The sequence below is a fragment of the Sesamum indicum genome, linkage group LG6 (assembly GCF_000512975.1).
Source record: "Sesamum indicum cultivar Zhongzhi No. 13 linkage group LG6, S_indicum_v1.0, whole genome shotgun sequence".
Lineage (NCBI taxonomy): Eukaryota > Viridiplantae > Streptophyta > Magnoliopsida > Lamiales > Pedaliaceae > Sesamum > Sesamum indicum.
In genome coordinates this window covers 18294887-18311649 of record NC_026150.1, presented here as the reverse complement: position 1 = coordinate 18311649, position 16763 = coordinate 18294887, and the positions used below count along the sequence as shown (strand labels likewise).

The 16763-nt window shown below is 35.6% G+C and overlaps 3 protein-coding genes across 3 annotated transcripts; 2 read left to right on the top strand and 1 right to left on the bottom strand.

The window, feature by feature from the left end:
- Nucleotides 2223-6027, bottom strand: LOC105164913 (probable xyloglucan glycosyltransferase 5). The gene is made up of 5 exons (XM_011083738.2): nt 4435-6027; nt 3986-4294; nt 3614-3904; nt 3320-3433; nt 2223-3229 (listed from the first exon to the last, which is right to left on the bottom strand). Exons 1-5 carry the CDS (start codon nt 5155-5157, stop codon nt 2585-2587), a joined length of 2082 nt encoding a protein of 693 aa, XP_011082040.1. The 5' UTR covers nt 5158-6027; the 3' UTR covers nt 2223-2584.
- Nucleotides 11989-12375, top strand: LOC105164912 (fasciclin-like arabinogalactan protein 5). Its single transcript, XM_020694227.1, has one exon. The coding sequence runs from the start codon at nt 11989-11991 to the stop codon at nt 12373-12375; it is 387 nt and encodes a 128-aa protein (XP_020549886.1).
- On the top strand, nt 15769-16536 carry LOC105164911 (fasciclin-like arabinogalactan protein 3). Its single transcript, XM_011083736.2, has one exon. It carries the CDS (start codon nt 15769-15771, stop codon nt 16534-16536), a length of 768 nt encoding a protein of 255 aa, XP_011082038.1.

Genomic DNA, 16763 nt, shown 5'->3' with positions numbered 1-16763 from the left:
ACGTAGAGAGGTGAAAAAAATAGTGCAAATACTTAGCATACTATGTTGTTCAATTAACACATAACGACGTTATCACATGTGATTTAATGACTGACAACTTATATGGGTAGAATTTCGTATCCGTCTGCCTGTTTTTCAGAGGTTTAATGGATGCCACTACCCAATTGTTTTATTTCATTAGATGGGCAATGAGAATTATGGTGTTTGGAGAGTTGATAGTGTTAAAGAGTAGTAGGGGATAGGGATGCAGATGCAGCCCACAGCCCCATCTCTCTTGTCCTGTGACAGACAGTTGAGAATTTATGTGTGTAAGAAAGCACAGCACAGCTGCAGCAGCTATGTATGGATCCCATGTTAAGTAGTTGAACACAAAAGTAATAACTAATAAATGATGAATAATTATTGACCACAAACACAATTGGTCTCACTTTTGACAGAATTAATTTGCATATGTTTGTGTCTTTCTTTTTTATTGTTGATGTGAGTCTCAGACGGATTTCCCTGAAAACTACTTATTACCATTAAATGCTCTCAATCCAGGATCTCAACAATAATGTCACATCTTCCCTATTTTTACTCTTCTAATACATTACTTAAATTATTTTATTTGGATAATTACACTGACCTCTCTTAAAATTTACTGCAGAGATCCTTTATGATTTGAAAAATTACATTTAATATCAGTGATATTTATTATGATCCAATAGATAGACCCATTCGTCAGTCAAATTTATGAAACTTGTTGGCATCAACAAAAAGTCATATTTCATATTTTACTCCAAATGTACTTATTACTGATTATTTGTTAATCAATAATTATAACAAATTAAGTATGCATTACTTATAAAATATTATTTTTTATTATAAATAAAGATATTAAGATATTTAGTATTTATCTATTATATTTTTTTTATTATATATATTTTTAAAGTTCAATAATCAGTAAAAAATCAAAATCAAATTGAATACTAAAATAAAAAATACCAAATCGAATTTTCAATTTCATCAATTTTCAATGGGTTAACCCAAAATTGGAGGCTCAGTTGAAGCCTGAAATCACCCAAAAAGTGTTGATAGATTCTTCCTTTTGCCGATTGATAGAGATTTCCATCCCTAATTCTTTGGCTCTTTCTGCATGAGGGACATTTCTCTTTTCTTTATCAGTATAAAAATGGAAGAGGATAACAAATTCTCTCACTGCTGCAATCAAATGCCTAATCTAAATTGTGGGTACAATTACCCTTCAAAGAATGAGTTCCTCACTACAACCAATTTCCATGGATAATTAATCATGGTCGACGTTTTCTTGAGAAAATTACAATTTTAGTCTTATAGAGGATGACGATTTTAAATCCTATACAAACTCATTTTAACAATTTTATCCCATAATTTTAAAAATTTTATACACTAAGAACAAAAATATCCGAAAAAGTATACTGAGATGCATGTGATGTGACCGAGTTAATTGGGTGCACCCTTCCAACTGTTTTAGCAAATTTCGATCATTTTTATACTCAATACACCAATTATTAAAATTACACAACAAAATGATCAAAATGGACTAAATTTGCCATTCTCAGGACACAACTCCTTAATCCTTAACCATGGATAGAAACCCACAATTTGCAGGCATGGTCCTGGTTTCTTGATAAGAAAGAATTTCAGAGATGGGAACAAGATTCTAATATGCAGCATCATGTGAGAGCAATGGAACATCAACCACTTGTCCCAGTTGATCCCAAACAACTCAACCTTGCACGTTTTCCAGCTTATGGAATATCACACACAAACATTGATGCAAGATGCCAACAAATTCTGTAGGTGGCCTGTCATAATCCCAACCACAATTCCTTCTCACCATTGATTTTCAGGCTCCGACCATACAAACCTAGTCAATCAAAGGCAAATTTTGCCCCAATTACAGTTCCAAACCTCTAACAACTTGCTCTACTGAATACCCCACACAATATTTTGTGGCCCCTCAACTGCCTTAAGCCCCTCTCAAGATTCAGTTTTTTTAAATACTGTTTCGCCTGCCGACGCCCGTTTTCATCTCCACGATACAAAACCACAGGTAAGAAAACTGAAGTGAAAGGCCTGGTGGGATTGGGGTGGGTGGGGGTGGGGGGGTTATGGCATTATGCAAGTTCTCTGTGACATTCATGTAGTTCAGAATAAGATGAGAAATGTATACAATAATGCAAGAAATGTGGAAGATAATCTGCATTAAATCATCATGTTCAACCATGTACAATATATATATATATAGGGCGAATGATGAACACCACAGTACATACATACAAAACAATAACTATCTTTGAAGGACTATGTCGATTGTTATCCTATCTAAAACAGCAAACCGGAGAAAAAAATGTTATAAGGGTATATGGAACAGGGGAAATTCTTATTGGCTTTATAAATGATATTCACTCTGAAAAAATTGCTGAACTAAATGGTAAATGGTGATTGAATAGGGACAGACTACCTTGGTCGTGCATGGTGCGATGAGGTTGTGTGGCGTAGGCTCTGTTCGGTCATGACTTTGCCGAAATGTTGTATTTTTCACAGCGAGCTCCCTTCTTTATCAACTCATTTGCTCTCCAATCAAATCGAGACCAACAAGGACGAAACTGATTCCTTGGAAAAGCAGAAAGTAGAAGTGGAGTCCATGAGCGGACAAGAGGCTTCTCACTGCAGCTGTTAACAATAGGAAAGCAAGAACTAGTTCTTTTCTGTATATCTTGTTTATTTTCTTGACCGGTTTGAGTGTTTGTCCTTTCTGTTCCTTCAATAGACCGAGATCAGAAAGATCGTTTTCTGAAGCTCCCCTGCTAATTTGTGGTTGGATCAGTGCTTTCATATCCCTATCAGCAGCAGTCAGCAAGTCGGATTCTGAAGACCGGCCAGCCTTCTTCGTCACAATCCACTCGTACGAGCTGCCTAGTTGGAAGAGTCCCGAGATCATCGCATTGAATTTGGTGACCGACATTGTGTTCTCGAAAAGAAGGTAGGGAGCAAGGAAAGGGATAGATTTAGGCGCGGGGAGTATGTTGAGGAATGTCATAAGAGCCGGCACGTAACAAAGAACCCACATAGGCAGCTCAGCTTCGGGTATAAACATCATTAAAGGAAGAACTATGCAGAATAATGTGAAAGAATAGAATGGAAGAATGAGTTTTCTCAACAAAAAGAAGAGAAATATCAAGTTGGCTTTCTTCCATATGGATATCTGCACAAAGTTTTGCACATCATAGGACCATTAGTGAGGTTTTTTTCCATCTCATGACTATGTAGAAGATAGAATGAACACCAAACATACCTTTGACTTTATTACAGCAGGCAGGCACAGGCGGAAAAGCTGCATAGGACCAGAATGCCACCGGTGTTGTTGCTTCCTGTAAGCTTCAAAAGACTCGGGAACTTCACAGAGAACCTGATTCATTAGCATACACCACATAATTTAGGCATTTGTATTAGCCCCGGTACTGTATGGATGTTCTTGAATTACAGAATTGGCTAGCTACGAGTAATGTTGTTCAGTCTTTCCAATTTTGTCGAACTAATACTCACTTTGCAGTAAATATTTATACGGAAAAGATGTGGTGATTCATACCTTGACATCATTTAGAAATATGAACTTCCAACCATTGAGATGCGCACGTACAGCAATGTCCATATCTTCTACAGTTGTCCTTTCAAGCCAACCGCCTGAATCTTCCAATGCTTTGATCCTCCAAACACCAGCAGTTCCGTTAAAACCGAAAAAATTCAAGAATACCCCATTAACCTGCTGTTCTACTTCAAAATGGAAACACAAATTGATGTTCTGGAGACGAGTTAACAAGTTTTCATCCTTGTTCACAAATGCCCACCGAGCCTGAACCAATCCCAGATCAGGATTGTCCTGCAGGAAAACAATTTACGTTAGTAATCATAATTTTATCCGTGTGTTACTTTCAAAGATGAAAATCGGCATTTCTTTCACCTTGAAATGTGGAACTGTCTGCTTGAGAAAATCTGGGGTCGGTTGGAAATCTGCATCAAATATAGCAACAAATTCATAATCCTTCACATAATCACAACTCATTGCGGACTTGAGATTCCCAGCTTTGTAACCAGTCCTAACCAAACGATGTCGGTAGATTATGTTGATTCCCTTTTGGCTCCACTTGGAGACTTCGGCCTTAATCAGCCATTGGATGCCTTCGTCGTTAGAGTCATCAAGAACTTGAATCAACAGACGTTCTTTCGGCCAATCAAGCTGGCAAACTGCAGAGATGGACAGCTCGTAGACCTGTGTGAAAAAGCCGAAACTTTATTAAAGTCTAACATTTTCACTAAAATCATTACACCCTTATGACCATCAAATCTTCACCAGAATTACTTACTAAATACAAGACACTGAAGAAAAATTATGACAAGAAAATCTCATACCTCCCTCTCATTACACATGGGAATTTGGACAAGAACCATTGGGTAATTGCATTGTGCTCCTTCCTTTTCATCCTGTTGAAAAGGATCACCATTAACTTCAGGTTTGATCTTCTTCAGCTTGATATATAAGCAACCCAAACAAAGAATCAGACGGTCCAAAGACTGGATGATGAACAGAACAACACAGAAGGTGGAAAGAGATTGAACAAACGGTGCAATATATTGCCCCCTCAACTCCAACCAAGCAACATAAACCAGATGGAAAAAACCTTGGAGGTCAGAGGTATGAGGAATATACAAATTTGGGTTCTCAAAATAATGCCAACCTTTGAAGTAAGCAACCAACTCAAATCCCAAAATAGCCAATGAAATCACTAAAAGGGCTTTGATGATTCTCAACATTAATTTACCCCTTCCAAGCTTCTCACTCGCAAGAGCCACTCCTTCCCTTAGAATCAACCTCCTCTTGATAGTTCCAAGAAGAGCCCACAAGATAGTTGCAAGCCAAGCAACACAGCCGACAGCCCTGTTAGCCTTGAGCATCAGAATCCATCTAACTTGCTTGGCATTCTTCAGCCTGCCCTTCTCCACAGGCTTGAATGCAGCATCAGGTCCATCAATCTCCACAATGGAGAAATCAGGGTTCTCCATTTTTACAATCACAGGAGTTCCCTTTGCTGCGTCTCTAGCCCACCAGTCAAAAAGATTCAATCTTGGAGCCATTTTCCTCTTTCCCCTACAAAATGGTGGTGAAAATTCTCACCCTGCAAGGCAAAGAGAAAACAACCCAGAATCCAAGAACCAGCTCAAAAGCTAGAAACTTTAATTATTTGAGGAAATCTTTACAGCCCAGATCTCAAAATCAAGAACTTGATACCACCCATTAGAGAAACAAGCACAATGGGCAAGGATTTTCACCAATGGAAACCACTAATTAAATAGCCGTCAGTCTCACAGCCAAACGTAATTACAGCAGAGAAAAGAGCCATAATAAAGAATAGTATTTGCAATATTCTTTGCACACTCTCAAACGCTACCCTGGAAAAACACTACACAAAGCAAGGCACCATCGTAGAGAAAGGTATCTACCATCTGCCACTGCCAGACCAGTTAGGCCTTAGCACCTTATATTTATTCATTCTCCTCACCAGAACCACCACTCCTCATTTTTAACTTTACTTTGGTTAAAATTTTAACAAACGAGAGCCTAAATACACACACAAAAAACACATAAACATGGTCTATTTATTATTAAAAAAGGGGGGAAGGGGAGGGGGACAGTAGTTGGCCACTCAATTTCTTGCAACGGCAGAAGCAGCAGTGTCTATCAACTGTTGACTACCAATTATTGAGAGCAAACAACACGTAGAGCGAATGGTGGGAGGATGAGTTGAAAATAAGGACAGCAGAATGCAGATCCCAACGCTCAAGATGAGCTTCATCTCTACCCACTCAACGAGGAAAAGTTTATTCTCTAACCGCACACTTTCTCTAGTAAAAGAAGCCTTTACCTGATCTTTAATCTCAATTTCTTTTGTAAGAAAATGATTAAGAATTAGTTGAAATGGCAAGAATGAACTAAAAGTGGCATGTAAAGAAAGAACACTCTCTGTCTGAAAATTTTTATTTTGAAATTATTGTACATTCCTTAGTGGTGATCCCTACCCATCATAATCTCTAACTTTATGCGTAACGCCACGCAATGATGATGATCATATTAAGCAGTAATGAATGACTTTTTAGCTATTTGCTGCTTTTTATGTCCAAGAAATTTACTTTAACAACCAAGCTTTTATGAATAAATACTATTATGTATCCAAACCAAATTAGTTCAGGTTAAAGGTGACTAAGATTATATATATATATACGTATATATACTTAACTTAGTTCATAATTTGAAATATAATGTACATGTGAGCATGACGCTAATAAATCAGTGGTCGTTTAATATGGTTATAGAATCAGACGAAACAAATTTTATCAACCATTTATGAAAAGAAAAATTTATCCAACTTATAAAATCGTGTTGAAATACTAATATTATTAATATAATCATATAATTACCGTCCCTCCGCTTATTCCTTAAAACAAAAAAAAATGAACACTGTGGTTGTGCAGGAAGCCAAGAAGGAATGTCATTGTCAAGCTACCTTGCGTGAACCGACATTCTCATACTCCTTTATTATATTTGAGGAATAACTTATTTATCAAGAAAATTACCATCTTTTATTAGTGGGTTTTTATTTAGGAAGTCGAGGAAACATTAAATTATACAGACACAATATTTGAAATTTAAAATCAAATTGGAAAATAATCAAGAATCCAACGGCTGAGGTGCTGCTGCTGCATACTTGATTGATGATGGGCTACTTAATTAACCTCTAGAAATTAACATCCCAACCATAAAATCATAAAGTAATACAATGTCCTGACAAACCTGATCGATTAATCATTTATTCACGCAAAACCCATTTGTTATTTTAATTAATATACTAGCTACCACATTAATTAATAATGCTAAAGTGACATCCAAGATCGTGACCGTCCATCTTCGGAGTTGCAAGCATGCGCCTTCTTTAGGGTTTTAAATAATTTCAATCGAGTTCAACACATAATCGTAAGTTTATTTAGTTATTATCAAGTATTGAAAATTGCATTTGAATTTAATTTAATTATTGATCTGATCGAGTCTTAAGTATTTTTTAATCGAACAAGAACTAAATCCAATGAATTTGATATTTTTAAGTATATTATACTAGTTTGTACTATTTGAACCGCGCTGGAAAGTTTATCGAATAATATAACGAGCTTTTATCAATCAATTTTAATTAAGTATCGAGTAGTTTGATTTATTGTTCGGTCCTAAATTTTGTTTCAATTTAAATATTTTCTTAGTGTAAATTAAATATTTGCATCATAAATTACATTCTAAAAAACTAAAAGTTGACTCACATTATTGAGAAAATAAATAAATTGATCGTATTCTGATTTAACTTTTAGTGCTGTCATATTCATCATTTTTATCAAAGGGAACAAGTCAGAAAGGACGAATTTACTTATATATATATAAATTTAATGATAAGAAGAGTTTATAGTTTTGTTAAGTTAATTAAGTCTTAATGACATACAAAGATGGCAACTACCCACCTTCTAAACACCCTCACTTTTCTCCTTTCCTTTGTCATTTACTGCTAATAGCGCCAATAATTATATGATAATATATATTCATAAAACGATGCAATTCCTACAGCTATTATATAAATCGTGTTGTATTTGATTTATTTTAGTCGTATTTTTATTAAAACTTTAATACATAGGGATGGTAAATGGAATGGGTAGGACTGGACGTTACCCAATAACATTCAGATTTAATTTATCGTCGAGTCCGATGAATTTTGGTTTTACAGAGTCGATCGAGTTTGGATAAGCGTTACGTACTGTCTAAAATCGATTTCAAATAATATTTATGAATAAATATAATTATATCTTAAAACTATCTTAATTCTTATAAAAATATATTAATTAATTAAAGAAAAAAAGAGCTAAGCGAATTTAAGTGCAAAGTTAGAGCAGGTTTAAGACAAGATGGGATAGACTTGGGTCCAAACTACATCAGAGGTGGAATAGGGCAGGGCCGGTTGGCACAAGTCTTGGACCGAATTCAAAACTAAAAAGGTACATTTATATGATTTGATTTACTAAAAAGATACATATATATGATTTTCTTTTTTTCAAATTTTTGACAAATGAGAAAAAATGCATACAACAAACTAAGACGATCAATGATAAATATATAAAGTAAGTAGACGATTGACGTAATTTATATGTGCTATTTTTATCTAGATATTATCTTTATGGAAAATGTATGATTGGAATTGCTAATAACGATGAAGAGGCTATACTTGATGAATTATTGAGTTGAATGATTATGTGGGAAGCAAGGTAATTAACATCATCTATATATATGTGCTCTATTTTCTTCTATGTTACATATGGTTGTGTGGCTAATATATGGGAAGGAGTATTTGACGGATAGTTTCAGTTGAATGATTGTTTGGTGAAAGCAAGATGGTATAATTGATTAGATGTGCTACTTTGAATGCTTATATCGTGGAAGTATGATGTAAAGTGTATTTTTCATACTCCAAGAGTGTATGGTTGGGACCATGTGAATATGATTGAAGAGATATGATGATGTGTGGTTTTACTTGACTAGTTGCTTACAAAAATAGTGATATAAACATGAGGGGGTGATGAAAACTGAATATAATGATTATATGGATACCTCTTTGATAATCAAAACTAGCCTGTATGGCAACTTCAGCCTGTGTGGCAAATCTAGCCTGTGTGGCGCTCAAAGGGAGATTCACTTAAACTTAATATGACGAAAAGTAAGGATGAGTTGGTGGAAAAAGGTCTCATATCACCATCTTGTACGTATACTAACAAGGGAAGAGTTGATCGTATTGTTGTGAGATGTTTGCATCATTAATCAAATGTGATATAATAGAATCTAATTTGTGGTTTGTGTTATTTGTTGCATAATGTTGTAGTGTTGAACTAAAGATAAAATTTTATGTATAGCTGGAGTTGGTTGTTTACTTATTGAGTCGCAGACTCACCCTTCTGCAACATTTTTCAGGTGTAGACATTGGGTTCTGTTCACTCTCCAAGAACAAGTCCACGTTGTTCATTTCAAGTTAGGTCAGGCTAGTATGCAGTGTTCCACTCACAAATTAATAAAATTAGAAGTCTTGAAATTGAGAATGTTGATGATATATTAATAGAGAGGATGACTTGTGAATAAGAGTAATATTTCTTTCTTGCTATATGTGATTGAGACATGTATAAAGATTGTGAATAAGCTGACACTCCGGCTAGTGGTATTGACAGAGTCCGTGGTATAACTATGGTCATGGTCATGCTTATGTTATCTTTATAAATATATTTAATTACGTGGGGTAATTAAGTAGCATAAAATAATGTTATCGATAGGGAGTATCACACCAAATTATTCTTATACATTTTCATACGTTAATATATGTGAGGAGGTATATTTTCACTGTTACAAGGGTAGCTCAGTAAAAAAAAATATTATTTGACCTACAATAAATTAGTATAAGACAATTAAAGGTAAATATCAGTTTTTATAAATTCTTTTGTTAATATTAACAAATTTAATGAATTTTAACTAAATTTGTTAGACGGAAATAAATTTTATAAATATAAATGTAGTTCTTTAAATTATAGAGAATTGACGTATAATTACATTACATATGAGGAAAATATAATGATCCAAAAAAAAAAAAAAAAAATGGGGGGAAAGAAAGTGAGAGGAGAAGAATAGATAACCGACAGCTGTTTATAAGGAAAGTATCTTCCCTACAAGTACAATCGTATCTGCTGTGGCTGTGCTGCCCCCCTACTTATAACTCAAATTAATTACCAACACTAGACACAATTGGCCATCTGTCCTTGGCAATTGGCATCACTTTTTATATTTTAGTTTTTTTTATTAATAATAATAAATAAAATAAAATAAAAAACCATCCTGATAATTTTAATTTAATTAATACATTAATATGACTGAAACTGATAAATAAATTATAATAACTCATATAAAATAAAATAAATATTTTATATAAAGTGAAATAAATACACACACTTTCTATAGAACTCGAACACATGACTTTAAACTTATTTCAAAAAAAATATTGAGAATTTTAAAAATTATATAAGTATAATAAGGCATTTTATAAAATGTTGTAGGGTACGACATATATACCTCAGGAAACGTGTTTTTATAGAATTCGAAAATAAGACGTTAGGAACTTCTGAGATTATCTAAATAAAAGTAAATAATTTTTTATATATATTTAATATTTAAATAAATTTCTTTAATTTGGGTTGTATTAATTATAATTTTTTTATTATTAACATTTTATAAGTTTTGCAATCATATTTTTTTAATATTTTAATTGTTTCAAAAGTTTATTTTAAAAATAAAATATAATATATTTTTATTAAAACAATTTATAAGATACATGAATTTGTAAGGTTTTAGAGTAAATGCGGCAGACATCCTCTTAGGGTGATTAAGCCCAGTTGGGTCCAAAGCCAGCCCAAACTATACTGAGAATCAGGCTTTGAAGAACAACCACTAAATGCACCTCTTTGAGGAAAACCAAGAAACAAAACTAATTTTAAAATTCTTACTAAAATTAGATTTGGTCGAATCAAATTGAGTAAGTGTAATATAATTAATATGAGATTACTCATTTTTTTAGGGATAATTACACTCCCCTTCCATGAGGTTTCGTGTAATTATGTGTAGACCCTCTATAGTTTGAGAAATTATATCTAGCATCCCTGAGGTTTGTTTGTATATAACAAATAAGTTCTCCGTTACTCAAATTCACTAGATTTGATGATATTAACACAAAAACTAAATGAAAATTGATATTTTCCCATGAATTACTTATTATTAACTTATTTTAGGTTAAATAATTTTTTTAGAACTAAATTACAATTATAACGTTGAAAATATACCTTCTCATATACATTAACATGTGAGACGTATGAGGGTAATTTAATTATAAAAAGATTTATTTGACCAATAATAAGTCAACCGAAGGATAAATATAAATTTTTTTCTAATTTTTTTTGTTAATATCAACAACTTTGATGAATTACCTAATGGATGTGTTTATTTGTTAGATGGAAGCAAACTTATAGATGCAATTTTTTAAATTAAAGGGGATCTACGTGTAATTAGAACAAACTTTAGGAGAGGAGAGTGGAATCATTCATTTTTTTATAAACTATACACCAATTACATTATATATTTATTGTACTTATTATATAATTGATTCAAATTTCACGAAATAAATATTAAGTATAATTAGTTAATTATAACTTTTTAGGATGCATGCATTGGAAGTAGACCGTAGAGAGTGTGCGGAGAAGAGAGGTTTGCGCAACCACCTCTAATTCCGGGAACTTCATGCGGAAATAAATACACAGAATACCCGCTCCCTCAATCACCACACTCGACATGCAGCTTTGATTTGCAAGGAATAAATCCAACACAATTCGTCAGACTCGTTTTTGCTCACCTGATTTATAATTTTCAGCAAAAATGAGTCACAGCGCCATGATTCTCATCGCCGCCGTGCTTCTGATCTCCTCCGCGGCCACCACCTCCGCCTTCAACATCACCCGTATGCTGGAGCAGTACCCTGAATTCAGCGAGTTCAACGGTCTCCTCTCCAAGACCAGACCGGCCGCCGTACCGTCACCGTCCTCGCCCTTAGCGCTGGCCACCTCGGCGACCTCAGCAGCAAGACGGAGGATGTCCAGAAGAGAATTCTCAGCAACCACGTTGTCCTGGACTACTACGACACCACGAAGCTCAACAAGCTGAAGAACGGCAAGGCGGTGCTCACCACTCTCTACCAGGCGAGCGGGACGGCCGATGACCAGCAAGGCTTCATCAATGTTACCCATAATACGGAAGGCCACATTATCTTCGGTTCCGCCGAGAAAGGCTCCCAGATGAACTCCCAGCTCGAAGGCGCCGTCGTTGCGCAGCCCTACAACATTTCCGTTCTCAGCATTTCTAGCCCCATCATTGCTAACGGAATCGATGGAAACAGGAGCCCCATGCCTCCCCAGGCCGCCCCCTCCCCATCCGATGCTGCGTCTTCACCTACCGACGACGCTCCTGCCTCAGCCGAAAGCCCGGAGGTATCTGTCACTAATGCTGACGCTCCGACCAGCAGCGACGGCACGTCCCCTAACCCAGCTGAAGCTCCTGCCGATTCTCCAAATTCCCCGGCTGATGCTGCCGATGCCGATAAAGCGAAAAGCAGTGCCATGGTTTCTGGGGTCTCATTCGCCTGGACAGTGGCGTTGGCGTCGCTGGTTGCTGCAAGTCTTTGAAAATAAGGTCGTCCTGGAAATAAGTTTGTGTAGATAATAAACAAAGGTCAAATTGTCTGAAAGTTGCCAATAGAATTAAATTATTGAAGAGTTAAATTGATATATGATCATCGAATATCTTGAATGTGTATATAGTCTTGCGGCACGTACGTATTAATTAGGGGAAACCTAACAATTAATCTGTAAGCACTTCACTCATCCAGCATGTCAAAATTAGGTGATCATGATTCAATTATTAGCCAATTTTTCAATTAAATAGAAATCATTACTAATCTTCTTCATTTTTTTTTGTTACCATCTCATATATTTATACTCTCGTCCAATAAAACTGATCAAATTATTAAAAAGACATTCATTTCCCAATATATTTATCCTAATTATTACTTCTTTGTTTTTCAGATAGAAGTAATAGTTACATTATTATACTAATGTTTAAATAAATTCAACGATCGGACAATATATCTTTTTAATCAATACATTGTATAATTAAAAATTACAATAAACTTTCATTTGAAGGAGTAATTGGACCAGGGGGTATGTTGCTACTATTTTATGGATAGTAGATTTTAGTGTATAATTCTGACTCTGCCGCTCAAATACATGAAATGCTTCTCAAAAATTTTTGTAATGAAACCTATAAAGTAAGGTACCATTAAAATCACATTAAAAAGTTCTTGATAATAGTCTTTCAATACTCAAATTAGATAGATCATCAAAATAATGTTACAACAGATTTTGCAGCGAGTATTTTATTGCAAAAGTTTGTCATCTTGTTGCAAAGTAATTCGTGGAGCAAATTAAAATATTTGAAATTTCCTTACTTTTGGTGTCAAAATCCTTGGCACACGGCATGCTTTTGGGTTTGATGGGACTATGAAGAATATCATGAAGAATATTGATGTATATGTTGGTATTACACTTTCTATTTACAAGGGTAAAAAAATAATTTTTTATATATTAGCCATACAATAGTATATATATCTTACCACAGTATATAATTTTCAACACCATTATAAATACTCAAAATATTATGTTTTACAGGAAGTTACTATTCATTGATTTTGACCTCTGATACATATCAAAAAACCCTCTCATAAATCGTATATTTTCATCTAGTGTGCAATTGTATCGTAGGTAAAATTCTCGTTTCATCATTTCGTTAAAATCACAACTTCATTGGCGCCGTTTTTGGAAAAATTTGCCTCGACACTGAGTATGCAAACTAAATCATGAGCTCGTGACATCAACGATTTGGATGTGATCCGCGAAGCTCAAGTGAACGGGGCGGAACAAGACCCACCTTGCAAACAGTTGTCACTCCACAACACAGGAAAATCTTCTATTGTAACGGAGAGTCTCATCTCTTGAAGACGATGTTGAAACCCCTCATAACACATGAAAGAATTCTGAATAACTTTTACTAATAAAGAGTGAGAGTAAAAAAATTTAAAATATACTTGGTGATGGAGTGGTGGAGGTCTTTATTTTTTATCTTCTTTTACTATTTTTTTATTTTTTATTTTTTAGCCTCTACAAGCGTATTAAGAATAATAAATGATTCCCCACCCACCCACTCCATATGTTAAACTCAATTTAAAAAGTGTTTACTGTCGTACAATGCTACATCAAATATTTAATTCGAGAGTGGGGGACTATATGATATATATATTAACATTACACCTTCTATTCACAAGGGCAAAAAAGTAATTTTATATATATAAGCCATACAATAATACATATACCTTACCACACTACATAATTTCCAATACCGCTATAAATACTCAAAATATTATTTTTTACACGAGTTACTATTAATTGATTTTGACCTCTCATACATACCAAAAACCCTCTCATAAACTGTGTATTTCCACCTAGTGTGCAATTGTGTCGTAGGTAAAATTTTCATTTCATCATTTCGTTAAAATCACAACCACATCATTGACGCCGTCTTTGGAAAAATTTACGTCGACACTGAGTATACAAACTAGGTGTCGAGCTCGTAACATCCATGATTTGGATGTGATCCGTGAAGCACAAGTGAACGGGGCAGAACAAGACCCACCTCGCGAACTGTCGCCACTCCACAACACAGGAAAATCTTCTAGTGTAACGGGGAGTCTCATCTTTTGAAAACAATGTTGAAATCTCTCATAACACAAAAGAATTCTGAATAACTTTTACTAATAGAGAGTGAGAGTAGAAAAATTTGAAATATACTTGGTGATGGAGTGGTGGAGGTTTTTATTTTTTATCTTCTTGACCTGGATTCAAAATTCAGAGCGCGCGATATTGTATGTTTTCTCCCAAAACACATGGGGCCCAGACTAGTTGGGTCTGCAGTACTGATGGGCTTGCCTCGAGCTCACACAGCCTAGCTCGAGGCATAACCTCGAGCCTAGACCAACTGGGCCTGCCTCGAGCTCGCCCAACACAGCTTGAGGCACATAGATCAGTTCGGCCCGCATGACACTTGGAGCTCGTCCAGCTGGGTGGATCCAGATTTGATTCAATTAGGCATGGTTAAGCCTCTGCAAGCCTATCAAGAACAATAAATGATTGCCCACCCACCCACTCCATATGTTAAACTCAATTTAAAAAGTGTTTACTCTTGGACAAAATATTACAGTATTTACTCTCGGACAAAATGCTACACTAGATATTTAATTCGAGAGTGGGGGCCATATGATGTATATATTAACATTACACCTTCTATTCACAAGGGCAAAAAAGTAATTATATACATATAAGCCATACAATAATACATATACCCTACCACACTACATAATTTCAATACCGCTATAAATACTCAAAGTATTATTTTTTTACAGGAAGTTACTATTAATTGATTTTTACCTCTCATACATACCAAAAATCATCTCGTAAATCGCGTATTTTCACCTGATGCGCAATTATGTCGCAGATAAAATTCTCGTTTCATCATTTCGCTAAAATCACAACCACATCAAATATATAGGATTATAATCATGGATTGAATATTGTATGAAAGCTGATAAATTATCCTAAATTTGGTTAAGTTGATTGAAAATATATATCATATCTTATTCGATAATATTATGTTTGGTTCAATTGATTAGCAGCAATGTTGAGGCCAACGAAGTCGTTGGCCGATCCCTCAAATCCAAAACCAACCGAATTTGTAGCCTCTTGACGTTCAAAGCCATTCAAATTATGTGGAAAAGAGTGCTAAACGGTTCTTCAAAAAATAGTACAACGACATGTGTAATATAATTAATTTAATGTGATTAAAAAAAATATTGATGAATATATATATATAGGTCGGGTCTTAGACTGATCCTAAAATCATTACATTCATTCGAATAAGCGACACTGGTTCCTGTTAGGGAAAAGCTCGGCCAAGGGTTAATAATAAAAATGAGTCCCTCCACCTCCGCCTTAATCCTCGTCTCCGCCGTGCTTCTCCTTTCGTCGGCCACCACCTCCGCCTTCAATGTCACCCTAATCCTAGAGAAGTACCCTGATTACACTGAGTTCAACAACCTTCTCTCCAAGACTGGTGTAGCCGATGAGATCAACCGTCGCAATACCATCACCATTCTCGCCCTAAGCAACGGCCGCTTCGGCGACATCTCCAGTAAAAAGGAGGATGTCCAGAAGAGAATCATCAGCACCCACGTCGTCCTTGATTACTATGATGTCGCGAAACTCAAACAATATAATACCAGTAAGGGTCCCCTCACCACGCTCTGCCAGACGTACGGGCAGGCCAAGCAACAACAGGGCTTCCTCAATGTTGTCGTCAAGGACAGCGAGGTTTTTCTCAGCTCCGCCGTGAAGGGCGCCTCAATGGATTCCAAAGTTGAGAGTTCCGTTGCTTCGCAGCCTTATAACATCTCGATTCTCAGCATTTCTAGCCCAATTATTGCTCCCGGAATCGACGGGGCCTTGAGCCCAGCGTCGGCTAAGCAGCCGAATGCCGCCGCCCCAGCAGGTAGTGAGGGGCCTGCAGTGGCGGAAGGGCCAAAGCAAGAAGAGGCTGCTGCTGGTCCAGAGGGTGAAGGTACATCGGCGGCAGATGGTAGCTCAGAGCTATCTCCAAATGCAAACAGCGCCGCCGTGAAGCAGGCGATGTCTGGATTTGGGTTGATAGCAGCGGTGGCATCATTGGTTGCAGGTTTCTAGAATCACTGTGAGATCGTTGTTCAAAAATTTTGGTGGTAGATGGAGTTTATGTTATGGAGGTTTTGTAAAGAATCATAGCATGCATGTGAATTAGCAATATTTAGTTGCGTTTGAATGTTCTGAAATTCATAATTGAAACTGAATAAAGCGTCATTTTATTTAACTAAGTGCATAGTGCATTTTATACGTAATGCTACCTCTAGAAGGATTCTTAATGTTTATTTATT